The sequence below is a fragment of the Nomia melanderi genome, chromosome 9 (genome assembly GCF_051020985.1).
Source record: "Nomia melanderi isolate GNS246 chromosome 9, iyNomMela1, whole genome shotgun sequence".
Lineage (NCBI taxonomy): Eukaryota > Metazoa > Arthropoda > Insecta > Hymenoptera > Halictidae > Nomia > Nomia melanderi.
Genome location: NC_135007.1, coordinates 15,293,986 through 15,306,506, shown reverse-complemented (window position 1 = coordinate 15,306,506; position 12,521 = coordinate 15,293,986). Strand labels below are relative to the sequence as shown.

At 48.4% G+C, this 12,521-nt stretch overlaps 2 protein-coding genes across 4 annotated transcripts in view; one reads left to right on the top strand and one right to left on the bottom strand.

The window, feature by feature from the left end:
* Nucleotides 1-12,521, bottom strand: part of dac (dachshund family transcription factor) — a 281,299-nt gene that overhangs the window by 167,031 nt on the left and 101,747 nt on the right. For 2 of the 3 annotated variants that reach the window (XM_031989688.2, XM_031989690.2), the window contains one exon: nt 10,547-10,695. In XM_031989688.2, the coding sequence (XP_031845548.1) occupies nt 10,547-10,695 (149 nt within the window). The remainder of the gene's footprint in view (nt 1-10,546; nt 10,696-12,521) is intronic. The other variant, XM_031989689.2, reaches the window with a different exon arrangement.
* The window catches only part of LOC116432589 (uncharacterized), a 316,706-nt gene that overhangs the window by 262,239 nt on the left and 41,946 nt on the right, over nt 1-12,521 (top strand). The gene's annotated exons all lie outside the window — the stretch shown is intronic.

The following is a 12,521-nucleotide window of genomic DNA, read 5'->3' as shown; positions in this document are numbered from 1 at the left end:
TGTTTTATTGTCTCCTCGTTAACCTACACTTCACTCCCACAAAATAAATTATACGAACGTGTAAATATTGTAAAGAATGACTGGACTTATACTAACCGGACTTATAGTTAATAATCTCACTATTGTAAGATTAGATCCTCGCATACCTCCAGTATTCATAAAACCCTTCCCATCATCCATCCCCCAGCAACAGTTGCAAACTACCCCTATGAAGTAATCCGTGATCTCAGGTGTCCCGAGAGTCCCGAGGAAAAACCTACTGCTAACGAAAAGCACGAGGAATAAAATCATCCCGAGTCGTACGCAGCGAATGGAACAGCAACTCGGAGCGAGGCGTTCGAAGTCACAAAACTCCGCGCCGGTACAAGCAGTTAAACGTTCGTCAAGTTTTTACGGTCGCGTTTTAACTGCGGCCGGGCCGTGCCGCGCTTGTACCCGAGCGCCGGGCGATTTGGAGAGAGCGAAAGCAGCCCCCGTCCCGGCCGCAGCGCGCGTACGCGAGCCCGAGCCGCGCGCGCGGTGATCGGAAATGAAAAGAAAATAAATAACCCGCGCGGCAAAAAACCGCGGCTCGTTTGCGTGGGTACACGCGTAACCAGGACCTTTGACATGCGCCCGTGTAAACGAGCCGACCGCCCTCCAAATGTAGACATTTACCCCTTGTCGGAGGGGTGGGCGAGTTTCGCCGGCTGAAAACAAGCCGCGATCCGTGGTGTCGGTTTTCATTTCCCTCGCGCGTTTTTTCGCGTCCGCCCGTTCCCGGCTCTTTCAATCCTCCGCCCCCCCCCCTGCTCTTCCGAGTCTGTGCGTCTCTGTCGGTCGTAGGGGTAGTCGATCTGTCTCGCTCCGGTTCTCACCCCTTTTCTCTCTTTCCACCGCGGTCGCGTGTTTTTTCCCTCCATTATACGAGGCACTTCCGAGGTTCGTTTGTTGGTCACGAGGGCCGGCCGCGTCCGAAGAGCCCGTGCAAATTATAAAAATACTCGCGCTCGCGCGAGTCGGTGGGCGAGCTAGCGCACGGACAAAGCGGCCCGCTCGTTGATTCGCGAGTTAATTGAGCGGCGCGGCACTCGCCGGCCCGCTAACGAGTAAATTGTTGACTACCGCGTTGAACACGAGCGGCCGCGCGCTGTCGCTGCCCTCGCGAGGCGGCGCGGCGCGACGCGACGGGACGCGACGCCATCATCATCTCCGACACCGCGAAAACGCCGGAACATTGGCGGGGAAATTAGTACAGATTTTTGGAGCAATTAGCCTCCGTTTTCACCGCAGGAAATTGCCGTCACTCGGATAAAAAGGCTCGCACGCGCGCCCTGTCCGTTCTGATAGACCGCCGGATGCTCGTTGATTTTTCCTTTCCATCGTTTCAATGCTCCGCGGGATTTCCTGGTTTTCTGTTGACCCTTTCCACTATGATTTATTTCTCAATTATGAGTCATACAGCTGCTTTGTTATTGATAATTCATTGATAGTGAAAGAGATTCTAGGAATATTCTGTGTCTGTGTTTGGTCCAAGGTATAATAATTGATAACAAAAGAAAGTTTCACGAGTCTGACACGTCATTGTAAGGCAAAGGGTTAAGTGGCTTTCGTCGTTAGTATTATTGAAGATTCTTCTCTGATCATTACATAGGAAGATTTTCTTCTGAGAGCTATGGGGATGCTTTCATCCCTTCGACGCAGTTACATTCACTTATTTCAAAATCATTCATATCTTACTATTTTAATATAAAAAATAAAAGAAATTCGAAATTTAGACGACGAAGTTTTTGCTTGAAACGAGTGTGTTTAATCAACTTCACGATATAGGGAAGAGAATTCAGGAATCTGTGAATCCTTTATATACTGCATCAATACATGAAATATTGAAAGAAAATAACTTACCTAATTTATGTATGATTCCTTCTTAAATTTATCTTAAAGAATGTTGTCTACATCTAATTAGAAAGTAATACTTCAAGTGAAGAACTTTCGACTGCAAAGGGTTAAAATTCATCAAACCTCCAAGAAAATCCAATGAATACAACACAATGAACAATTCCTATCCACAACAAACAGTACATCTACCAATCCAAATACATGATCCTCAAGAGAAGGAACTCAACAAATAGAAAAACCAGCGCCAACATTCTAATCAATTCACCCTCGCAGAATCCTCCAACTCTCCTGCCCAAAAGGCAAACTATACCATTTTCATCGGACAACGGATTGCTCGTAACGACGAGGATAGCCCGGCAGTTTCCGATCCGCTCCCTGGCAGCGGTCGGAATCGTAAAGGGAGGCGCGCGAGGTGAGTCGAACGAGCGGGCGACCGGCGAAATAAAACGGGCCGATGGAACACCGAGTGGACACCGGCGTAATTAAGTCGTAGGGAAACGGAGCGCGGTGTCGGGAGCGGCGTCCCGCGAGCATCGAGAGAGACGGTCGCCGGGGTTTTATGGCGGCGCGCGACGCGTCAGCTTGCTCGCGGCGAGAGAGGGCCCGTGTGTGCGCGCTGCGCGCTGCACGCGTCCGGCGCGCTTGTTTTATGCACGACCCGGGGAAAACGAGACCGGCCTCCGTCGGAATAACGGCCGAGTCGATCGTTCCGCGTACGAATCCGCGGGCAGATTGGCTGCGCCCGATGATATTCAATGCCACAAATCTAACAATAAGCGAGACACCGGTTCGTATGTACACTGCGAAGTGGAGTGTGGCGATTATTTGGGCCGGAATGGTAAGTAATTGAATTTCGGGCGAGATGTTTTTCAGGGAAATTGGAAGGATTTATTGATACTCGGAATGTTAGAGGTTTGTGATGTTTATTTGATGGGTTGGGGTGATTGTGAAGGTATTTTAGTTGATGTTTCTTGATATGGTGATGGTTTAATCGTTTGAAGATGAGATTCTTTGAAATGGAGGAAACCTTCGACAGATGAAGCTAAATTATATTGATTGCCTGCTTGATTATATGAAACTGCTTGATGGATTGCTTAATAGCAAGAACAGAAACTACGTGCTAATCTCTTGCTGTCGAGTGATTAAATCATTCGCCTGCGACTCAGTCTTTAAAATATGAACGTTTCTCGCCGAAATGACATCTGTCCGCAAAGGGTTAATCGATGGTTTAACACTATTTCTATCGAATGTGTTAAAAGAGCTTTTGAAGTAACATATGATTATTTTCCAAGCTTAGTATATTCTGAATTAACACCTCGAATTTCCTAATGATGATACAATTAACTGTAGATGTCCAGAATTCGGGAAAAGTTATTCAACTGAGAATATTGTACTCTAATCTTTCATAAGACGTCTTTTGACGTCTTTTATTTAGTTTTCTTCGATTTTTCTTCTTGCGGATGCTACATTGTGGGAAATAGTGGTACAGAGGAATAGTTATTAACAGTGTACCACTATTTCCCACAATGTACTGGGCACTAAACACTATTAACCTTTTGATAACTAATGTCGTCATTTCAGCGACATCAAACTTTCACATTTAGAACACGAAGAACAAACAATTGATTGGTTCAAACAACAAGAAATCAGTTTTCTCTATCTCCACCATTTAGAAATTTCTTCTACAATGTAACTTCCTCCGTATGATTTTCGATACTCGAAAACCTCCTCGCGCGCAAAGGGTTAAACTACATCGCGACGCATAAATCTCACTCGGTCCGTCTAATTGCCCAGGTAAACTCTCACAAATCAAGCTCCCCCAAGAAAACAAAATCGCGATTTCTCGGAACCCAGATTCCCCGCGAGGACCCGTGTACGGTAAACGGACACGCCGGTTGTACTCCCACCCGCGGGGCTGCGGATGCAACTTTTTCCATCGCGCGCGGTCGCTTCTTTAACGTCTTCATTTGGCCATGGCATGCGAGGGGCCTCCGCCGCGGCGCAAAAACCGGCAGAAACGCGCAAAATTCCCCGCGAGGCTGATTTACGGCCCTGCGCCACGCAGAACAGTGTTGCGAGCCCCAACGGGTGTCCGCTCCGTTCGGTTTCGGCCCTCCGCGAGCGGCGACGCGACGCGCGGTTACCTCGCTCGCCTCTTCTCCTTTTTTTTATTTCGCCTGTCCGTACCGGTGCCCGTGATTTCAGAATTAGAAGCGCCGTTTAAGAGGCATTCTTTCGGTATAAATCACCATCTCCCTTTCTTGATCATTACCCTCGCCACGCAGCTCTTTTTATTTATCGTTACAACGACCGGCGACCCGACGCTTCTTTTTAACCCCTTTGGTACCACTAATTTCTCCCTGATCCCTCGCCTCGGTAAAAATCATGGATCCTCGAAGATCGTTAACGACGCGGATTCCTCCGCACCTGTTCCTCGGCTGATTTTCTCGAGGAGATTCTTGAAACACCCTTGTTCTGTTCGTACGATCATTCTCGCTTTCATTGTCGAGATCTTAAGGGGTTGGAGGATTTAGAAATGTATAAGGAAATCTTACGTGAGATTAGATAAACATTAGAAGCTATACATCTCCTAGAATACACCATTTTAGGTCACTAAATCTCGAAAACAGCTTCCTAAGGTTACTTAAAAGAACTTCCATCGATTTCTCTACAGATCATCCGAAAAACAGAAGATTCCTGGTGTTCGCGAGCGAGATTAGTCGTTACTTGTTTTCAACTTCGGACCCTACGACACTCAACATGCTAACTGATGCTCAAGGAAAAAAGGTAGGCATATTTACAGGAAAAGGAGCATCTACCGAGCGGCCAATCAGCGCGACTTGCCGGACACGCATACCGATTGGCCGGCCGGGGTAGAGGCTCCTTTTGTTTCTCACGCGATAGCGACGGTGAGTGTCCTACTGTCATTTTTGGGTAACACCTGGTAATCCACAATGTAAGGAACCAAATTCGAGTTCTTTGAATCCTTTCGTTCGAATCTCTGAAACTAACGAATCGCGGGAGACGCGATCGATGGACGCGTGTAACTGCCGGCCGCCCCAACCCCCTGTGTAACGGGTTGTAACGCGTCGCGCGCGTAATAATCTCGGCCGGCGTTATTATCGCTTTAATCGCGAGGATTATTTCACTTTCGCGTCAAATCCGCCGGTCCGCTCGGTTTCGGCTTCGGTTTCCCGTCCCTCCGAGCAGCCGGGCGGCCGGGCCGCGTAATTTCTGACCGCAGCCTGAAAATTCCACGTAAGCCAGTGGTTCTCGTCGCGCCCGCGGCCCAATAGGATTCCTCCCGCCGTCGACGCCATGGCATTCCGTCCCCCGCAAAGAACCTCTGCCGCCTGGGACACGGATCCTCCGGTTTTCCGCCGGAGACTCCGCGCCGCCCGACCCTTGCCCCCGATTTCGTTAATTACTTCGCGCGGATATCCGATCCGGCTCTCCGCGTTTCCACCGCAAATTCGCGGCTTCGGCCCCCTGCGGCTCAGTTACCGATCTCTGCCACTATCGTCGTGGAATTTCACTGATCTTCCGCGGAATAAATTTGCGAACCTGCTATCACTACTATCGAAATTATAATGTTCGGCTCGGGGTGGAATCTTTCGGATATTTTCGGGATTTAGATTGGAACGCAGTTATCTTTTATTCTTGTGATCTTGATTTGCTAATGGTGTCGAGGGATTTCCTTGATCTGTGAACTTTTCGGATATTTTCAGGATTTATCTTTGAACAGAGTTATTTTTTATTCTTGTGATCTTGATTTGTTATCAAGTGATTCCGTTGATTTCGGAAACTCGCGAAGAAAGTATAATCACGAATGACTGCCGCAATATTGGAACACAGGAAATTAGTATGCGAACTCCTTTCCTTGTTTAGAAATGATGAAAAAGTTCACACAAGTCTGAATATTAAACTTGAACTCCAGATTTCGAAGGAAAGATAAATCGGACTGCGACTTTCCGGGGAAAAGTGCTAAACACTCGTCAGACGAAAATAATCCAATATCGGCGGGAATTTTTAGTTGTATTTTAATATATTTAACCGATCGATGATCAGAGGCGATCGCCAGCCGAACAAGAGCGTGAAAATTGTCACGGCAGGAAGAGAGGCCTCGGGATCGGTCGATGGCGCGATACCGGAGCGATGTCGGCCCCCTATTAACCGGGTTTTATTGGTACACGAGCCAGCCGCGTTGGCTGACCTACGACCGGCAACAGTTAATCAATGCTTTTATGAGCATTCGCTCGCCGGTACAGCGTCGTTGCAGCCGCGACCGGGCAAACCGCCCCTCGCCACCCACTCGGTGGACGCCTGTCTCACCCTTCCGCCACCCTCTATCGCGTTGCATACAGACGGTCGTTCTCTATCGCGTTTCACTATGAAAAACCATGAAGATCTGATTCTTCATCGATACTCAAACGACACAATCACCCTAAATCATCGTTAAACCATTCACTGCCAGTCATATACTCGTAGCAAGAGATTGCCAGTTTGGTACAATCTTGATTGTATTTGAAATGTCTCGTAATATAAAATAAATTGAAAGTACAAATGAAATCACACATTTTATGCTAGTGAATGGGTTATTCGTCATTGTTATAAAATAATAAGGAGTATTGTATAGAACGCCTAAACATCTCATGGCAGTGAACGTAACAAACTTATCTCGCTTCCGAACTGAACATTCTTCTCGAAATAAATATTCCAAACAGTTCACTGATACACAAACGAGATCAACGTATCATTAAAAATTCCTCTAAACAACTCTCCGACCAAAGTGTCACACTGATACTCGAAACATTCAAAATTCTAGATTCCGCATCCTAAATAAAACACTCCATACAAACATTCTAATTCATCGATGCTCAAACAAGCGATTCATCCAGAAGCAACTCTCAAAACAGAAAATCCCCCATCAAACATTTCACCGGCTCGCTCGCGGTGGTGATTCACGGATCATTAAAAGACTTGGCTCGCCCCTAAATAGAAAACCGGCCGTGAAGCGGAGCCGTCGCTCAACCCCCGTGTGTCGCGCGTAAACGCGGATACCTGGATAATTGACTTAGTTTGCGCATTAATGTACGATTCGCTATGCATTAGGTCATATAATATAAATTGCGGCCGGCCAATTTGATTAATGCTATTTCGGTAATCGATGCATTAAATAATTACGGGGGCGGGGTCCGCCCGGCAGAGGAGGACGCGGCAACGGAACGCGAGCGACTCCGACGTTAGCCGATAGTCATTAGTTTATTACCGTAGGCCGGCCGGCTAGTTCGTGGCGCGCGGAATATAGTTTTCATCGGAAAACGATCGACGTGGGCCGAGCGGACGTAAGCCGGCAGGAAAAAGACGCGAGGAAACGGCCGCACGCGACTCGCACACGCCAAGTCGAGCCCTCCTCCGCGTCCCCCGGCCTTTTTGCACCCCCTTGGACGTCGTTCCTCTCGCTCCGCCCGCAGGCTATTTATTTTTCTCATCGGTTTTAATTTCGTAGAGACAACATAGATGCGTATCGGGCATCTGCACGCCCGCGCGCGCCCGCGCGCCGGTACACACGGCCATTGTGCCGGCCATTGTGCCACGGCTACGTCCCGAATGGATGTTACGCCGCCGCTATCGGGATCGGATCTCGCTCGTTGAGTTTATTAATTGCGTTATGGCAAGTGCCGCTCGCCTACCGGTCCAAATTGAAAAAAATCCCGCGCGCGAGAGCGGCCCTCTCTCTCCCTCCCCCGATCTTTTCCTCTGTTTTCGTCCCCTCGCCGCGTAGGATGTGCTTTTTTCTCTTTTCCCTCGGATCGGCTCGACGATGAATGCACCGGCACTTTGCGTATACGTGTTTCTAGCGGAACCGGCGAGTGACTAGTTGGAAAATAAAGGTGAACGTGTTAGGTGAGGTTTCCTTGGTGGAAACAGATAAAGAATATGGAACGTTGGGAAACTGAGAATGTTTACTTAGAGTTTAACATCGATTATTCGATTGGTACGTTTAATGTTATTTAGATTGCAAAAATTGAATCTGCAGGGATGTTACTCGTTATAGCAACGAATGGAAGAACCTATCTAAAGATAACTAATTTCTCACGATATTCTCCAACTCCGAAAATTCTTCAGAGCTACAAACTCCTTGTTCTACGTTCCACAAACAGATCGATCTTAAATTTTCCATGCAAATCAGAATACTCCATCGACAAACCCACCCGTCCAACGACAAAAACCACCCCGTCTTCGCGAGACCTCGCAGCGATCGGCAATCGAACGCAAGAACTCGATAACCAGGAGCGCTCGCGCAACGGCGATCAATCGTACCCGGTAAAGGGGAACCCGGAATCGTAAAACAATTATACAATTACCGCGAGCTCGTAATTAATTGGCCGCCGTTTCAACGTTTACCTCGGCTCGGCGCTGCGCGGCGCGGCGCCGGTCCTGAAACCGGCCGCGCTCGTCCGCGCGCGCGGTATTAATTCATTAACGTTGCACCGTCGAGCGTATTTGCTCGTAAAATTGAACGGGCCCCGGCGTATTCGCGATTATTTGCTCAGTCGATTTCGCGCGCCGCGATCCGCCGCCGTTCGGCCGTTTCCCCCGGTAAAAATCTCCGCGCTCGGACCGCGGTCGGCGCTCTTACGAGCGTCTTTCGGCGAGTCGGAGGAGGACGAGGACGAAGGAACAGGGGATGGTGAACGGAAACGATGCGGAGACTGTCCGTTCGGGCTAGGATATTCTGGTATCGGCAACCGCCACCGCCAGGCCGCAACACGACGGTGCAGTTGCAGTTAATTTGCTCACTCCAAGTGTGTTTGATTCCCCTAATTAATTGATCGGTGGGGTCACCGAGGCCCGGCGCGTATACGGATGGCAGTAATCAAGTGCGTGCCCCTGGTACCAGGGCTACGCGAGCACACACTCCGCGGACGAGTAGACCACTCCAATGCGATACGGCCCCGTCTTTCCCCGCTTTTCATGATCAACGCTGCGATCTTTCCTTGGTTACGGCTTCCATCGATTTCGGGGCGATGTTAGCCCTTTGCGGTCCGGAGTGCTCTTGGTTCCTGACTTTGAGGTCCACGTTGATGTTAGTTCATTCGATTAGAGATTAATATGACGCTCTATTTATTCATTCGAGAATATTTGGGAGTCATTGGAGTGTTACCTTTAAATGGTACAATTGTGATACTACGAAGAAATATAGAAAAAATTGTTAAAGGTTGCAATAAAATAGAATGTTGAATCTGACTCGTTAGAGATTGCTAACTGAGGTCTTTATCATTTGGATTTAGAATAAGGACGTCGGAGAGTTTCGAATCGAAACGATTGAATTGAATTGATCTAAAGAGAATCTGCACGTGAGTCTCATATATATTATATATTAAGTTTAATAAATTTGCGAATGAGATTGCTGTAAGAGTTAACGTCCTTATCCTTAAGATTCAGCTAAGAAAATCAAAAAATCATGAACCAATATTAAATTAAATATCAGATCTGTACATCACAGCAGTGAAAGTTCTCGCATACATCATCAATATTAAACGAATCCAACCGATTCGCGAGTGAAATCTCAAATATCCCCTTCCCGGGGAATCTTTATATCCCCCCGAACTTCGTATCTTGCAAACTTGTATCTCGCTACCGGGTGCTTCGCAAACTTTTATCTCGCAAACTGCCGTGTCGCAAACTCCCATCCCGCGAACTTTCACCCGGGATCCCGATAAACAATTCGACCGCTGAAACCGCGCGATATTGTTCGATATACTCGTCAGAGGAATCCCATCGCGAAGGGCCGTTCCAAGCGCGAATCTCGCGTCCAATAAACATATTCCCAGTTGCATTCCGGGGTCCCCGATTCCCACCGGGTCCCCGCCGCGCCATGTTCCCGGGGACCGTTCCGCGGCCTCCTCCCCGAGAGTCCATAATCCCTAATCCCCGGTATCCGCGGAGTGATCGCGCAGCATCGTTACGGCTGCTTAAATAACCGTGCTACATGGCGCAACACTGTCGTCAAAATCCGTGCCATTTCCATAAAAGCTGCGGGCCGGTGCGCGGCGCGCCGTCCCCGGGCCGCGGGTATAAAATACGAAGGAACGGGGCGAGAGAGAAAACACGGGTCCCGCGAATGGTCGAAAAGTCGTTCGCAGGCTCGTAACCGGAATCGTAAGAGCCGCTGAACGGCGCGACCGGTCGCTCGCTCGGATCGATCCGGAGACAACGGGTGACACGCTCTTAACGCTGCGAACGCCGGCCAATCAAATTCATTATTTCGGAATTTTTCGTGTAAATTCTGGGAACGGTCTCGTCGGTGTCCGTAATCGATGTGAATACGAAGGCAGACTCTGTCGAACTACATCGAATAAAATAATAGAGACAAAGAAACAGTGCACCGATGTTTCGGTGGTTTGGTAATTAGACTGTTTGCGTGCAACTTAGTATTCATCAAGCTGAATATATAACAGTATTAACCCCTCGTCGTACTATTCGCTTTCACTAAGCTCGCGTAATATTTTACTATCGACGATTTGTAAGAGATGCAACACAAAACGCAGCGTACAGCTATACGAAAACGTCTCGTTCCGACGTGTGAACGGAAGTTTCAAAGGGGTCACGGATCGATATAGGACGGTTGAACCGTCGAAAGAAAAGGGAAGAGTCTGCTCACCTAAGTGCCCGTTCTCATAGTAGTCCCCGTTGTCCATTCTGTGCTTCTTGAGCGAGTGCTGGGGGTGGTGGCCGGTCGTCGCTGCCAGGTGGCTGGCCGCTAAGCTCAGGCCCACTGATGCCCTCTTCGGTGGTCTTCCTGGCCTGGAGCTGTACAGTGGTAGAGAGTTACTGTGGTTAGAGACACCTGTCATCGAGGTAACGTCTTACCCCGATCCGCGTCGTTACGACGCGCTCGTCGTAAGTTCCGCTAGAACCCGACGCCGCGGGATCGTTCGCCGGGCCGATCCCCGTCCGGCGATGATTGATCGATCCGAAACGAACCGTCCCGATCTATCGGCGGTAATTTTGAAAGCGGCCGAGAAAGAGGCCGCCGAGGAGAGTGCTCTGAATATTCACGAATACGTCTGCCGCCCGACTGTAATTACAACGTGGAAGTCGCGTATTTCGTTCGGCCACCCTGACTGCCCTCTTAAAGCACGGCCATCGCGACGGGTGGGATGTATCTTGAGCGCGTCCGTCAGTCTTTAAGCGTATGCAAATGAAATTAATAATACGGCTCTTTAACGAAAGTCCTTAACGAAACACGGAGGATCGCGGGCTCGGAGAGTCGAAGACTCGCAGCGCGGAATTTGCTGTTGTTGACAGTATTACTGAATTTATTGAATTTATTGTGAATGATTTGAAATAATCATGTCTTCGTACGTTCGTTAGAGAAGTATATGTATTTCCAGTTCACGGGAGATAGATCGCATGAAAGTAATTTAATCGGAAGAAGATCGAATTAACACCGAGTATCGATAGAAAGGATTGTTCGGTTGATTCCGGGCACTGTTGAAAGGGTTAGAATGATCGACGAACGCGACGGATGGGATGTATCTTGAGCGCGTCCATCAGTCTTTAAGCGTATGCAAATGAAATTAATAATATGGCTCTTTAACGAAAGTCCTTAACGAAACATGGAGGATCGCGGGCTCGGAGAGTCGAGGAGACTCGAACCGCGCGGAGTTTGCTGTTGTTGACTGTCAATATTACTGAATTTATTGAATTTATTGACTTTATTGAATTTATTGAATTTATTGAATTTATTCTGAATGTTCGCGATTTGAAATAATCATGTGTTCGTACGTTCGTTAGAGAGATATATGTATTTCCAATTAGATTTCCAAGAAAGATCACATGAAAGTAATTTTATCGGAAGAAGATCGAGTTAACATTGAATATTGATAGAAATGATCGTTGGGTTGAGCAGTGATTCGGGCACTGTTGAAAGGGTTAGAATGATCGCCGAACGCGACAGAGCGAGAGCGGTCTTTCCCGAGACAGTTGGATTCGGAGATGCTGCGGAGGGCCGGGCCTCCCGGCGCTCAGGCCGAAGGCTGCGGGAGAGAACTCGATGACCGAGTTCCAGTCGCTAGGGGCGTCAATTAGTCTATGCGGGGAACGAGCGCGTTTCGAGAACTGGTTCTCGGCCGGCTCGCACGGAGGCAGCGAAAATCCACGATTAGCGAGCGCGAGCGTGCGAGCACGAGCGAAAGTGCCACGAGTTGCCGGAGATACCGGCTAATACGTAGTGACGGTGCCGCGATAAACCTAATAGAGGGGAAGATAAAGGTGCGCGTGGGACGACAAAACGCGCCAAATAGCCTGCGCATTTGCATAAGTTATCGTCACGAGGACTTTATGGTCCTCTTGCGCGCGCGTCGAGCCGAGTACCAACGGTACTGCGCCGAAATTCTTACAGCTAGATCGAAATCGAGCCGAAATCGCCGGGGAACCGACGTCCATCGGTCCGGATGCGAAAATCGCGATATCCGGGTGAATCGAGTTCAAAGATAGAACTGTCTACTAGTTGCTTAGAATATATAGAGACTATCACTCGTGTTCAAGTTTGTGTTAAATGTGGAAGTACACCTGTAATTTATATTAATTGGATTAGTAATATATGTACTCTATTTTGCGAAGATTCATCTATC